Source organism: Oncorhynchus kisutch, linkage group LG10 (genome assembly GCF_002021735.2).
Source record: "Oncorhynchus kisutch isolate 150728-3 linkage group LG10, Okis_V2, whole genome shotgun sequence".
NCBI classification, from domain to species: Eukaryota; Metazoa; Chordata; class Actinopteri; order Salmoniformes; family Salmonidae; genus Oncorhynchus; species Oncorhynchus kisutch.
In genome coordinates this window covers 21806544-21822850 of record NC_034183.2, presented here as the reverse complement: position 1 = coordinate 21822850, position 16307 = coordinate 21806544, and the positions used below count along the sequence as shown (strand labels likewise).

At 45.9% G+C, this 16307-nt stretch overlaps 1 protein-coding gene across 8 annotated transcripts in view; it reads right to left on the bottom strand.

The window, feature by feature from the left end:
• Positions 1-16307, bottom strand: part of LOC109897915 (nuclear factor 1 C-type-like) — a 136377-nt gene that overhangs the window by 36470 nt on the left and 83600 nt on the right. For 4 of the 8 annotated variants that reach the window (XM_031833320.1, XM_031833325.1, XM_031833317.1 and 1 more), the window contains 4 exons: positions 15865-15988; positions 4831-4955; positions 1482-1592; positions 388-632 (listed from right to left, as the gene is read on the bottom strand). In XM_031833320.1, the coding sequence (XP_031689180.1) occupies positions 388-632; positions 1482-1592; positions 4831-4955; positions 15865-15988 (605 nt within the window). The remainder of the gene's footprint in view (positions 1-387; positions 633-1481; positions 1593-4830; positions 4956-15864; positions 15989-16307) is intronic. The other 4 variants (XM_031833323.1, XM_031833321.1, XM_031833322.1 and 1 more) reach the window with 2 other exon arrangements.

Here is a 16307-nt window from a genome sequence, read left to right as displayed (position 1 = left end):
TCTACAGGTCATTTGAGACAGGGTGACGACATAGGAAACATGAAGCGTGAAGGAATTAAATATCAAACAAACGATTAGGTGAATCTATAATAGCTGCTGCCTCTGTAAAAGCTAATGGTGATCCAAATAAATAAACAAACAAATTCATTTAAACAACAAATGGAAATAACACAGTTCTCTGAATAAACCACACACCCTCTGAGTGAGTGAACTTTAATTAACATTACCTCAAACTTAAGGTCTTGCCATGAAATCATGGTCCAAAGACGATGTCACACTACAGGTTCTGCTAGATGAACACATAAACATGGTGAATTGGAGGCCAACTCTCTCTACTGGGTTCCTATCTAGTATGAGTAATGAGTAGGGGGCATAAGTTTTACTGACCAAATGACCTGACCAGGACAAACTCGGGGCCCTAGTTAGAGTTGTTAGATGGGCTGGACTCACTGGGCTGGGCTGCTGGTTGGACGGGTCACAGGCCAGGGAGACCAGGTCCTTCAGCGGGTCTTGGGAGCTGAGGTGTGGCGGGTAGCGGATGGCGGTGTGGGGGAAGTAGGAGGTGGACTGGGGCAGGATGGAGGTGGTGGGGAAGTGCAAAGACGAGGAAGGGTGCGGACTCCGAGAGATCCCTGCACAGAGAGAGAAAGAGAGAGAGAGGGAGAAACGAGAGGAATAAAGACAGAGAGAAAGAAAGAGAGAATATGTCCATAATTGTACTTTTTCATGGTCCACAATGATGATACGCTTGAGATAAGTGACATTGAAGATGTGTGCTTTTGCAAAAACAATGAAATGACTCAATCTTTCCGACTCTCCCTTGGTACAGTATCTGTTGCGTGAGCTTACGACATTTTGTATGGCAACTATTATTTATCAGGACCATGCGCTAACATAGCCAATTCGTTTTAACAGCAGCTTTAATTGTTCATGCATCATCCAGCAGACGTTTGGCTGGGGAACGCTGCCTCCTCATAGATTACTCTTCATTGTCTCCACAAACAATTACCTGTCAAAAAGTGTTAACGGGCAGTTCAGTTTTAAAAACTAAGTAATGCATTGTCTACAAGGAAGCTTGTCTTGTTTAAAGCACAAAGCCTGCAGTCAGTACCTACACCAGGATGACCTCAACAGGTACAGCCATTCTTTTTAAAAAGGCTAACTTTTAGACAATATCTTAACTATGAAGAAGGGTCGATTTTCTGACGTATGAAACATGTATTTTCTGACGTATGAAACATGTCTTTTCTGACGTATGAAACATGTCTTTTCTGACGTATGAAACATGTCTTTTCTGACGTATGAAACATGTCTTTTCTGACGTAGGAAATGCAATCTCTCTTTTCTGACTGCATTCTTCTCACAATTCACATCCTAGGAGAAGTACGCGCGTCAGGCTTGGTAGATTGTGGTAACAGCGACAAGATGTCTCCTGTAAATGTGTGTGGGTGGGTGACATGTGTAAGACTGTGTGTACTGACCACTGTGCACTGCGATGACGGGCCGGTGGTGCTGTGTGAAGCCGAGACGTGGGGAGCTCTCCTGAGGAGACGGGCTGTCCATCTCTGTCTTCTTTACTCCAGGGGACATGCCTGGACACAGAGACAGAGATACACAGAGGGTGTTACTGACGCCACTGCGACTCCCATAATAATAATGACTGTCTGGTGGAAGATATTGAAAAGACCCTACATTTCATTGCCAAGTTCAATCTGCTACTACACGGCTGTTGTAATGGCAGGAGCTCACCACAGGGTGGCAGGGTGCATTGAGATGACCCAGTCAGTCATTATCAACTCTGCAGTAAGATGCAGTAAAGCACATACGCTCCAAACTAACTTCCTCATTGGGACGAAACAATAGGATCAGAAACAAGTTTATGTTCTGGTCAGATCTACCTCAAATCAGGTTCGCCTAGGTAGATCACTCACATTCCCAAGAGGCCTGCAGTGCCTGATACCCGAGTTGCTTACATGTGCTAAACAAATGGGTCTCTGTTGCAGTGATATTACTGTCCTACTCCTCCGTGTTTAGTTTGCTATCGCACTCTTGTTGATAACAGAATGTGTGCTAGGAACACTTTCTCCACCCAGCTCAGGCCTGTTTTAGATCAGTCTTAAGATTGCACAGCTCTTTCTTTGTTTCCTTCTTTGGAGTTGCAGAGCAGACAGTGTACATGTTGTTGCTGTGCAGTGGAAGAAACAATCTGTCAGTCATGGAGTGATGACTTTGAGGTTTCTCTCTCACACATTATACAGTTATGCCCCTCTAACTCTAATGATTTTCTAAGAAAGAGATGGAGAGAGAGAGCAAGGAGAGAGAGAGAGCAAGGAGAGAGAGAAAGGAGAGGAAGGAAAGAGAGAGAGAGAGAGAGAGAAAGAAAGAAAGAAAGAAAGAAAGAAAGAAAGAAAGAAAGAAAGAAAGAAAGAAAGAAAGAAAGAAAGAAAGAAAGAAAGAAAGGGGGGAGGGAGAAAAACAGAAAGAGAGGCTTATCTGACAGCTTCCTCTTCCCCTGTTCTGCCCCAGCCATCTGCCCCTAGCCCTCTGTCTCAGAGCAGAGTGAGTGAGCAAATCACATCTTTTCGGGAATGTCAGAGGGCAGGGGTGCAGATGAGGTTCAACAAGAGACTTGCTCAGAGGATAAACACGCACGTCCGGCTTAGTGCTGGGGGCTAGGCAGGGGCAGCCATTACAGCACTGATGTTAATTACCTGATCACACTAATCTGACTGATCTCCCAGCTCATTCTCCAACCCACACATCTACCTACTGTATTTGACACATTACATTTACATTACAATATCTTGAAAATGTATATATTTTTTTAAGAAAGTCTACAGAGTGATGGTAGTGCTGCTGTCCAGAGCCACAGCTCTACAGGAGGCCAGGCTTTACCTTCCCAATCCAATCCTCACGCTACAGACTGACGCAAGCTTCCCCTGACCTCTTCTACCTGGGGGAAGGTGCACAAACATTCCCCTCTCAACCAGTATACCAGTTTCCTCCGACACATTGGTGCGGCTGGCTTCCGGGTTGGATGCGCGCTGTGTTAAGAAGCAGTGCGGCTTGGTTGGGTTGTGTATCGGAGGACGCATGGCTTTCGACCTTCGTCTCTCCCGAGCCCGTACATGAGCGATGAGACAAGATGGTAATTACTAACACTTGGACACCACGAAATTGGGGAGAAAAAGGGGGTAAAAAAATAAAATAATAATAATAATAATAATAATTTGTGGGGAGTTCAGTTTGTCCTGTGACACACAAGTGTGTAATGGGAAAAAAACGTGTTCATTCCCCCTGAGACACCTGCAGGGAGTGCAAGTCACAGCCAGGGTCACCACTGTGCAGTGCCCCTGGAGCAATTAGGGTTAAATGCCTTGTTCAAGGGCACAGCAACAGATGTTTTTCACCTTATCACTTCCGGTATTCGAACCAGCAACCTTTCGGTTACTGGCCCAATGCTCTAACCTCGAGGTTACCAGCCACCCATAAAGAGGAGCTTGTTAGGGCTGTCTAGACAGGAAGAGAGAGAGCACGACATGAGGGCTGGACTAGACTCATACAGGGCCTGTGATGGGGTCGGGCTGGGAGGGAGGGGCCGGCTCTGCTCTTCTGACCTCCACAGCTCTGGTTACAGCATCAGCAGCAAGGGGTGCTCCTGGGGCCAGGGGCCCAGCCGGGGCTACTCTGGCTAACAGCACCACAAAGCCCCGGACACACCACTAGGCCCCTTAACAGGCCACTGGACACTATTAGTGTAGTGTGGAGAGTCCAACACAATTAAACAGCATCACCTCGCAGCATTGATTATATGGGAGGCCTATAAACTCCCTTAACAGCACAAACACACAGTGTGTTAAAATGTTTCATGTGTGTGTGTTAAATACTCAGGTAAAGATGGTGATCCTCTTCCCCCTTTCTGCTGCTAACCCATGGAGAACCGCCTCATGGCTCATACCAATGATGCTGCCGCACGTGTAGTGCACTTACCAGGCAGGCCCCACTCCCTCAGCACACCTACCTGACGACCTGGCACCGCTCTTACCCACACTCAACCACTGGAGCACACTGTGCATGCTGTAACCTACTCCTCCTCTTTTTACCAGAAGCAGGTCAGTGCTGGTGGGGGAGGACAGCCATACTGTACGATACACATATTGAAAGGCATATTGCCATTTCAATATTTAAAATACTGCTTTAAGCAATCATCTTGAAACAATTGCTTGTATCTAGATGAGAGATACACAATAGCTTTACTGTTTGCTAGATATCTTTGTTAGGAAAATCATTCCATACTAGCAAACTGGTATGTGAGCCTAAGGTGAGAGGAAAGAAAGAAGATAGCTACTGCGACGTTGCATCTGTGGATACTGCTCCAAGGTACCCTGGTCCACTTGGCTTTTTGTCGACTTTCACAAAAAGTGTTGGTTCATGAATTAATTACGACGTCAGGCTCAATTTGGGAAATTTGAAGCCGCGTATTTCGCGGCCAAGGCTTACTGTGCAGCAGTTCATAACATGATATATTTGTCATTTGTTCTTTTGCTCTTTTGCACTGTGTCAGTAGCTTTCAAGGTACCTGAAGTGAAAGTATGGCCTGATATTTCAGCTGTTTTCCCACGGTGATTATGAATGTTTCTTGATACCCGTAATAAAGAAAATTAAAGATGGACACCAGAACCCTTTGTTATCACTGAAGAGTTGGAGGATAGCCAGTGTCCTCAACATGACAGAATACGTCTGTACTAACTGATGAGCAATAAGAACTGTCCTTGGACAAAACTATACAATATCTCAGACATTGTGTGGATGACCAGAGGGGATGCTCACCTCCTTCCAGGTCTTCCTGCCAGTTGCGGGAGCTGCTAGCCGGGGAGTTGGGAGAGGTGTAGTACTCCCCTCCAGGACTGGTGTCCACATCATCCTCCATGGAGCCCGACTTGTGCCTCTTACTCCTGGATGTCAAACAGAGGGAGAGAAGGAGGAGGAAATAAGGGGAAGGGAATATGAAACATGGAGAGCTCCTGGTGGAAACTGTGCACAGTGCCTAAAGTATGTACACTAAAACTACACCCTCTAAAGTCCAGTGCACGCAAAATGGAGCTGTGAAGATGAAACATCATTGAGCAAGCAGACACTGAGTCGAGAGCGCAGAGGTCCCGTGGGCACATCATTTCCGCACGCAGAAATCTTCATTCACGAGCAGAGATTTTTGTTCTGTTTTGTCAAGAGTCAGAAGTTACTGAGCTCTCACAAATAAACCACATGCTCACATGGATTTCTCCTCTCACACCCTAAAATCATGCTCTCTACAACTGCAATCTTTTGCTATAATTTTATTACAGGTGAAAATTAGAGCCAATGAACATGGTCGTCACTAGTTAACATTAGGGCTGTTGCGGTGACTGTATTACCGCCACACTGGCAGTCATGAGTCACGACCGCAGTAAAATTCCATGTGACCGCTGAGTCACGGTAATCTCCTCATATGCACTCTGGACAGAGGGTCGGAGAGCCCATGGCATACAGAGTTTGAGCAGAATATCGGGTCTCCCGAGTGGCGCAAGTGGTCTAAGGCACTGCATCGCAGTGCTGAGGTGCCTCTACAGCCTGGGGTGTGTCACAGCCGGCCATGACCGTAATCCCCATAGGGCGGTGCACAATCGTCACAATGCCATCCGGGTTAGGGGAGGGTTTGGGTGAGGGGCTTTCCTTGGCTATTGCGCTCTAGCGACTCCTTGTGGTGGGACGGGCACCTGCAAGCTGACTTGGTCACCTGTCAAACAGTGTTTCCTCCAACACATTGGTGCGGAGGAAGTGTGTTAAGTGTATGTTAAGAAGTGTGTTAAAAAGCAGCGCAGCTTGGTGGATCATGTTTTGGAGGATGCATGTCTTGACCGAGCCCGTTGGGGAGTTGCAGCGATGAGACAAGATCGGAACTACCAACTGGATACCAAATTGGTGAGAAAAAATGTCATAAAAATAAATACATTTGAAAATCATCTTTACAATGGTTTTAGCAGAACATCTCCTCTCGCACAGCGGGAGCACGCTCCTCAAACACTGGTTGATGCTTGGAGTGAAATAAGTGTTGTTATATTTATTTCTCAGCTACCGTGTGACTGGCAGTCTTTTGCATGACAATAACCAGCTGACAAAATTTCATGACCACCACAGCCCTAGTTAACACAGCCACAAAGCCATAATTAGCTGAATATTTTGAGATACAGATTCTATTACTTTTAATCTAGCAGTTTTTCTGCAGTTACAATGAGAGAATGACTAACCATCTTTTCTCTCTCCATCCCTTTCTCCACCCAGGCCCACTTTCACTATGCGGTGGATAAGTTATTCTCTGCTTAGCTGACAGAGATAGGAGATACTCTGTTTAAAGTGCCTTGGCTCTCCACTATGCACAGCACTCTGGGGATTTCCTAAACATGACTTCTACCCGTGGTACTGAGAGTTCCTCTAATTGCTTTGACGTTGAATGGAGTCATTGTTGTTAGGACATTTGTCAAGTAGAGAGGATGATATGTTATTGACTTTGACCATCTGCTGTCTATTTGGTTAGAACAATGGTTCTATACAGAGGATGGCTCTATACTGAATGTGTACAAGCAGTGTAGGTAAGGGATGAAGCTCTCCAGACGAGGGTTGGGCATGGAATGACAACAGGCTGTTTAATACTGAGCCATACTGACTGACGAGTGGCGTGGACTGGTACAACTCGCCTCAGTCCCACATAGTATGTTATCATTTATTTGGCTCAATTATTATCCATAGTTGCCTCTTTTAAAACAACATTGTGCCTTACACAAACTGGCACATATGTATCCCTCCGCAACTCAGCACATACAGTTTGTATCCCTCCGCAACTCAGGACATACAGTTTGTATCCCTCCGCAACTCAGCACATACAGTTTGTATCCCTCCGCAACTCAGCACATACAGTTTGTATCCCTCCACAACTCAGGACATACAGTTTGTATCCCTCCAAAACTCAGGACATACAGTTTGTATCCCTCCGCAACTCAGGACATACAGTTTGTATCCCTCCACAACTCAGGACATACAGTTTGTATCCCTCCGCAACTCAGGACATACAGTTTGTATCCCTCCACAACTCAGGACATACAGTTTGTATCCCTCCACAACTCAGGACATACAGTTTGTATCCCTCCACAACTCAGGACATACAGTTTGTATCCCTCCGCAACTCAGCACACACAGTTTGTATCCCTCCACAACTCAGGACATACAGTTTGTATCCCTCCACAACTCAGGACATACAGTTTGTATCCCTCCACAACTCAGGACATACAGTTTGTATCCCTCCGCAACTCAGCACACACAGTTTGTATCCCTCCACAACTCAGGACATACAGTTTGTATCCCTCCACAACTCAGGACATACAGTTTGTATCCCTCCACAACTCAGGACATACAGTTTGTATCCCTCCGCAACTCAGCACATACAGTTTGTATCCCTCCACAACTCAGGACATACAGTTTGTATCCCTCCAAAACTCAGGACATACAGTTTGTATCCCTCCGCAACTCAGGACATACAGTTTGTATCCCTCCACAACTCAGGACATACAGTTTGTATCCCTCCGCAACTCAGGACATACAGTTTGTATCCCTCCACAACTCAGGACATACAGTTTGTATCCCTCCGCAACTCAGGACATACAGTTTGTATCCCTCCACAACTCAGGACATACAGTTTGTATCCCTCCACAACTCAGGACATACAGTTTGTATCCCTCCACAACTCAGGACATACAGTTTGTATCCCTCCGCAACTCAGCACACACAGTTTGTATCCCTCCACAACTCAGGACATACAGTTTGTATCCCTCCACAACTCAGGACATACAGTTTGTATCCCTCCACAACTCAGGACATACAGTTTGTATCCCTCCGCAACTCAGCACACACAGTTTGTATCCCTCCACAACTCAGGACATACAGTTTGTATCCCTCCACAACTCAGGACATACAGTTTGTATCCCTCCACAACTCAGGACATACAGTTTGTATCCCTCCACAACTCAGCACATACAGTTTGTATCCCTCCGCAACTCAGCACATACAGTTTGTATCCCTCCACAACTCAGCACATACAGTTTGTATCCCTCCGCAACTCAGCACATACAGTTTGTATCCCTTCACAACTCAGGACATACAGTTTGTATCCCTCCGTAACTCAGGACATACAGTTTGTATCCCTCCACAACTCAGGACATACAGTTTGTATCCCTCCGCAACTCAGCACATACCGTTTGTATCCCTCCACAACTCAGGACATACAGTTTGTATCCCTCCTCAACTCAGGACATACAGTTTGTATCCCTCCGCATCTCAGGACATACAGTTTGTATCCCTCCGCAACTCAGCACATACAGTTTGTATCCCTCCGCAACTCAGGACATACAGTTTGTATCCCTCCACAACTCAGGACATACAGTTTGTATCCCTCCACAACTCAGGACATACAGTTTGTATCCCTCCACAACTCAGGACATACCGTTTGTATCCCTCCACAACTCAGGACATACAGTTTGTATCCCTCCCCAACTCAGGACATACAGTTTGTATCCCTCCACAACTCAGGACATACAGTTTGTATCCCTCCACAACTCAGGACATACAGTTTGTATCCCTCCACAACTCAGGACATACAGTTTGTATCCCTCCACAACTCAGGACATACAGTTTGTATCCCTCCACAACTCAGCACATACAGTTTGTATCCCTCCACAACTCAGGACATACAGTTTGTATCCCTCCACAACTCAGGACATACAGTTTGTATCCCTCCACAACTCAGGACATACAGTTTGTATCCCTCCACAACTCAGCACATACAGTTTGTATCCCTCCACAACTCAGGACATACAGTTTGTATCCCTCCACAACCCAGGACATACCATTTGTATCCCTCCACAACTCAGGACATACAGTTTGTATCCCTCCACAACTCAGGACATACAGTTTGTATCCCTCCACAACTCAGGACATACAGTTTGTATCCCTCCGCAACTCAGCACACACAGTTTGTATCCCTCCACAACTCAGGACATACAGTTTGTATCCCTCCACAACTCAGGACATACAGTTTGTATCCCTCCACAACTCAGGACATACAGTTTGTATCCCTCCACAACTCAGGACATACAGTTTGTATCCCTCCACAACTCAGGACATACAGTTTGTATCCCTCCACAACTCAGGACATACAGTTTGTATCCCTCCACAACTCAGCACATACAGTTTGTATCCATCCACAACTCAGGACATACAGTTTGTATCCCTCCACAACTCAGGACATACAGTTTGTATCCCTCCACAACTCAGGACATACAGTTTGTATCCCTCCGCAACTCAGCACATACAGTTTGTATCCCTCCACAACTCAGGACATACAGTTTGTATCCCTCCTTAACTCAGGACATACAGTTTGTATCCCTCCGCAACTCAGGACATACAGTTTGTATCCCTCCACAACTCAGGACATACAGTTTGTATCCCTCCACAACTCAGGACATACAGTTTGTATCCCTCCACAACTCAGCACATACAGTTTGTATCCCTCCACAACTCAGGACATACAGTTTGTATCCCTCCACAACTCAGGACATACAGTTTGTATCCCTCCACAACTCAGGACATACAGTTTGTATCCCTCCACAACTCAGCACATACAGTTTGTATCCCTCCACAACTCAGGACATACAGTTTGTATCCCTCCACAACCCAGGACATACCATTTGTATCCCTCCACAACTCAGGACATACAGTTTGAATCCCTCCACAACTCAGGACATACAGTTTGTATCCCTCCACAACTCAGGACATACAGTTTGTATCCCTCCAAAACTCAGGACATACAGTTTGTATCCCTCCACAACTCAGGACATACCGTTTGTATCCCTCCACAACTCAGGACATACAGTTTGTATCCCTCCACAACTCAGGACATACAGTTTGTATCCCTCCGCAACTCAGCACACAGAGTTTGTATCCCTCCACAACTCAGGACATACAGTTTGTATCCCTCCACAACTCAGGACATACAGTTTGTATCCCTCCACAACTCAGGACATACAGTTTGTATCCCTCCACAACTCAGCACATACAGTTTGTATCCCTCCACAACTCAGCACATACAGTTTGTATCCCTCCGTAACTCAGGACATACAGTTTGTATCCCTCCACAACTCAGGACATACAGTTTGTATCCCTCCACAACTCAGGACATACAGTTTGTATCCCTCCACAACTCAGGACATACAGTTTGTATCCCTCCACAACTCAGCACATACAGTTTGTATCCCTCCACAACTCAGGACATACAGTTTGTATCCCTCCACAACTCAGGACATACAGTTTGTATCCCTCCACAACTCAGGACATACAGTTTGTATCCCTCCGTAACTCAGGACATACAGTTTGTATCCCTCCACAACTCAGGACATACCGTTTGTATCCCTCCACAACTCAGGACATACAGTTTGTATCCCTCCACAACTCAGGACATACAGTTTGTATCCCTCCGCAACTCAGCACACAGAGTTTGTATCCCTCCACAACTCAGGACATACAGTTTGTATCCCTCCACAACTCAGGACATACAGTTTGTATCCCTCCACAACTCAGGACATACAGTTTGTATCCCTCCGCAACTCAGCACATACAGTTTGTATCCCTCCACAACTCAGCACATACAGTTTGTATCCCTCCGCAACTCAGCACATACAGTTTGTATCCCTTCGCAACTCAGGACATACAGTTTGTATCCCTCCGTAACTCAGGACATACAGTTTGTATCCCTCCACAACTCAGGACATACAGTTTGTATCCCTCCGCAACTCAGCACATACAGTTTGTATCCCTCCACAACTCAGGACATACAGTTTGTATCCCTCCACAACTCAGGGCATACAGTTTGTATCCCTCCGCAACTCAGGACATACAGTTTGTATCCCTCCGCAACTCAGCACATACAGTTTGTATCCCTCCGCAACTCAGGACATACAGTTTGTATCCCTTCCCAACTCAGGACATACAGTTTGTATCCCTCCACAACTCAGGACATACAGTTTGTATCCCTCCACAACTCAGGACATACAGTTTGTATCCCTCCACAACTCAGGACATACAGTTTGTATCCCTCCACAACTCAGGACATACAGTTTGTATCCCTCCACAACTCAGGACATACAGTTTGTGTCCCTCCACAACTCAGCACATACAGTTTGTATCCATCCACAACTCAGGACATACAGTTTGTATCCCTCCACAACTCAGGACATACAGTTTGTATCCCTCCACAACTCAGGACATACAGTTTGTATCCCTCCACAACTCAGCACATACAGTTTGTATCCCTCCACAACTCAGCACATACAGTTTGTATCCCTCCGCAACTCAGCACATACAGTTTGTATCCCTCCACAACTCAGGACATACAGTTTGTATCCCTCCACAACTCAGCACATACAGTTTGTATCCCTCCACAACTCAGGACATACAGTTTGTATCCCTCCACAACTCAGGACATACAGTTTGTATCCCTCCACAACTCAGGACATACAGTTTGTATCCCTCCACAACTCAGGACATACAGTTTGTATCCCTCCACAACTCAGCACATACAGTTTGTATCCCTCCACAACTCAGGACATACAGTTTGTATCCCTCCACAACTCAGGACATACAGTTTGTATCCCTCCACAACTCAGGACATACAGTTTGTATCCCTCCACAACTCAGCACATACAGTTTGTATCCCTCCACAGCTCAGGACATACAGTTTGTATCCCTCCACAACTCAGCACATACAGTTTGTATCCCTCCACAACTCAGGACATACAGTTTGTATCCCTCCGTAACTCAGGACATACAGTTTGTATCCCTACACAACTCAGGACATACAGCTTGTGTCCCTCCACAACTCAGGACATATGTATCCCTCCACAACTCAGGACATACAGTTTATGTCCCTCCACAACTCAGGACATATGTATCCCTCCACAACTCAGGACATATGTATCCCTCCACAACTCAGGACATACAGTTTATGTCCCTCCACAACTCAGGACATATGTATCCCTCCACAACTCAGGACATACAGTTTATGTCCCTCCACAACTCAGGACATATGTATCCCTCCACAACTCAGGACATATGTATCCCTCCATCTTCCACAGTGGAGTCCTGACCAGGGGCATCAAACTCCAATGTCTATGTACCCGTTGTGCTGGCATAGTTACTGGACCAGTGGGAGGAGGTGATGCGTCCCATCTCAAACATTTCCTCCATCTTGGATCCTGGTAAACACACACTCTCTGTGTATGGTTGATGTGCGTGAGAGTAATGGGTCTGTATATGCAAGTGTAGTGTGTAGTGTAGGATATACAGTACGTGTTGTGTATATGAGTCTACAGTTAGTTCCCACACACACACACACTGTTAAACACCTAAACACAACTGAGACGTTTGTGTAAATCATGCATTGATGTCACCTGAATAAAAATTCAAGCTACAGGATTTTAAGTTGGGATTCAGCCCTTCGACTCCATACTAAATCTACTTCAATCCTCTGTATCTTTCTGTCTTCTCTACAGATTGTGCTGATGCCCCACTGTAAGAACCTGGAGATCTTCACTGGTTCTGAGGGAGGGGACGTGGCCACCAACAGTGCCTGGGACACGTTCCAGCGTTACCGCTGTCTGGAGAACAGCCAGAGCTTGGTCAAGACCTTCTCCAACTCCATCTAGCCTATCAGCTGCACCAAGGAGCTAGAGGTATGGCACCTTAAACATACCTGTATGCTCATCTATCTGTTTCTTCTGACGAAGGGCCTGGATTGTACGCCTCTGCTCTGCTCAAATCAAATTGTATTGGTCACATACACATATTTAGAGGATGTTATTGTGTGTGTAGCGAAATGCTTGTGTTCCTAGCTCCAACAGTGCAGTACTATCTAACAATTCACAACAATACACACACATTTAAAAGTAAAGAATGGAATTAAAAAATATATAATTATTAGGACGAGCAATGTTGGAGTGGCATTGACTAAAATACAGTAGAATACAGAATATACATATGAGATGAGTAAAACAGTATGTAAACATTAAAGTGATTAGGCGGCAGGTAGCCTAGTGGTTAGCGCAACCAAAAGGTTGCTGGATCAAATCCCTGAGCTGATAAGGTAAAAATCTGTTGTACTGCCCGTGAGCAAGGCAGTTAACCCACTGTTCCCCGGGAGCCGTGGATGTTGAGTAAGGCAGCCCCCCGCACCTCTCTGGTTCAGAGGTGTTGGTTTAAATGTGGAAGACACATTTCAGTTGAGGGCATTCAGTTGTACAACTGACTAGGTTTCCTCCTTTCCCTAGTGTTCCATTTAAATTGACCAGTGATTCCATATCTATGTACATAGGGCAGCAGCCTCTAAGGTGTAGGATTGAGTTACTGGGTGGTAGCTGGCTAGTGATGACTATTTAACAGTCTGATGGCCTTGAGATTTAAGCTGTTTTTCAGACTCTCTGTCCCAGCTTTGATGCACCAGTACTGACCTCACCTTCTGGATGATAGCGGGGTGAACAGGCCGTGATTCGGGTGGTTGATGTCCTTGATGATCTTCCTGTGACATCGGGCGGCTGTAGGTGTCCTGGAGGGCAGGCAATGTGCCTCCGGTGATGCACTGGGCAGACTGCACCACCCTCGAGTGGTTTTGGGTGGTGCAGTTGCCGTATCAGGCGGTTATACAGCCAAATTTTGCATCTGTAAAAGTTTGTGAGGGTCTTAGGGGCCAAGCCAAATTTCTTCAGCCTCCTGGGATTAGGCACATTTGTGCCTTCTTCACCACACTGTCTGTGTGGGTGGACCATTTCAGATTGTCAGTACGCCGAGGAACTTGCAGCTCTACCTTTTCACTGTGGTCCCGTCGATGTGGATAGTGGCGTGCTCCCACATAGTGACGTCTGACATTCCATATTGAGGCAAACATGTCACTGATCTGTGCTATTTTATCTTTCCTCGATTTCTTGCATCCTTTTTACGTGCCTCCTTCTAAAACACCATCAGAGGAGAGGACCCTAGGTTCCTCGCCTCAGACCTCCAATCGGTTTTCAGAAACATTTGAGTAGAGAGGAAGTGAGGAGTTAAGCTGAGATTAATTGGGACATAGCTTGTGTCATTGTTTTAGGTGAAATCTGACCTTGAATGATACATTTTATCGGTTTGCAGCACATATATCTTTGTTCTACTTGTGCTCTTTCCCCAGATGGCTCTGAATTGCTGATAACATCTGATCTGAGACTCCCTATACATTTTGACTCCTGTATTACTGCCTGTACTCAATACAACTTCCAATGCCAAATTGAAATAATTTGATAGACAATGGTAGTTCGCAATCAGACAATTACTATAAAACGAATTTGTTTTCCTCAGTTAAATGTTTGGTGAATGCATGCCGTTGCTTTGTCCTCAGTCCTACTTCGAATGCTGTGTGTATCCTGATGACATGTTAACCTGGGTTTAGCTGGTTAATGAAATTAGTTTACATTCTATTATTTGGCACTAGTTCTGTTCTGTTAATGTAGCAGGTTCTGCCCCCTGAAATCCAATCGAGAAAAACATTTGAATTGAAACCCAAAAGTTCCAAGACCTGAGCAATTTGAGAGTGAGAACTTGACAAAGACCGATGAATATTGTTAGAGGACAATTTGATGCTTTCACATTTATTTTGTACACGTTTGAACCATGTTTCTTTGTTACAGTTCTATATTTTTTGATTCAGACATTTTCCTTTTAGATCTGCGGCAATGATGTTCTGCTCGCTCAAAGTAACACTTGCAAGCTCTCCACTGGCCTGTCCCCTCGCGGGCACATCCTCTGCTCTCTCCACTGGCCTGTCCGCTCGCGGTTCGCATCCTCTGCTCTCTCCACTGGCCTGTCCCCTCGCGAGCACATCCTCTGCTCTCTCCACTGGCCTGTCCGCTCGCGGTTCGCATCCTCTGCTCTCTCCACTGGCCCGTCCGCTTGCGGGTGCATCCTCTGCTTGCAGGAACCATCCTCTGCGCTCTTGATTAAATGTTTGCTAGCTCAATGATGTTTAATATTACTCAACATCGTCATTTCGTGCACAATGGACTTTAGAGGCTGATTTGACACGATAGCACACACGCACACACACACACACACACACACACACACACACACACACACACACACACACACACACACACACACACACACACACACACACACACACACACACACACACACACACACACACACACACACACACACACACACACACACACAGTACACAAGTGGGTCAAAAACAGCAACCTGAAGATGACCGGTAGAAAACTGAGTAGCTCCAGGACCCTCAGGTAAACCAGTTCATTTACAGTCTCATTTTGTCCCAGCTTTACTTGCCTTTTACAGTGACAAATTACACAATAAATCACTGCTGGTGTTTTGGCAGTGGTGTACACGTCCAGATAAATCACAGTCTGCAGTCACCTGAGGAACAGCCATTGTTCTTTTAGTTAAAGTGTTGTGCTTTCAGCAAAAGGACACTGCTCTCTGTGCACCCATGAAAAAAAAAACACAGTCTTCCTCTCAAGTGGTGGCACATTCAGCCGTTCATTTATGCAAGGCTCATGTTAACCTGGAATGTATTTGAACAATCTGAATGTGAGTGTATTCACAGGGTAGAGTAATATCAACATTAATTCAAGAAGTGTACGGTGCCGCGAGTTTATGCCTTTGTAGTGTATGCAGTTTGTTCATTTCCAGTCTAGATTGTGGGCATGTGTGTGTTTTGGGGCTGGTACTGACCCGCTGGACGAGGTACTAGGCAGGGTTCTCCTCATGCCCACCCCTGAGGGGTTGAGGTCGTAGGCCAGGTGCCCCTGCAGCTCCCCCAGGGAGAAGTTAGGGCCTGCCCCGGTCACCACCGGAGCTGCATTCAACAAACACACAGAGGCGACAGGTCAGTCAGGGGAGGAACATGTCACACACTGTACATTACTGTCAATTAAACATGCAATTATCCATGGAATCATACTCAAACATCAGCATAGAGGACATGTAGCACCATCCTCAAGCTCACTCATACATCGCCGCTGAAGAATTGTGTCGCTGTGTGAGCAAAGATATTGTGTTGTATCTGTGTGCCTTTGTCTGTAACAGCTCAAAAGAGTGGACAATCCCAGCTGCAGTCTGCTACCATACTTCAACGCTCAGGACAAGAGCAGGAGAATGTGGAATTATGGGTCTGG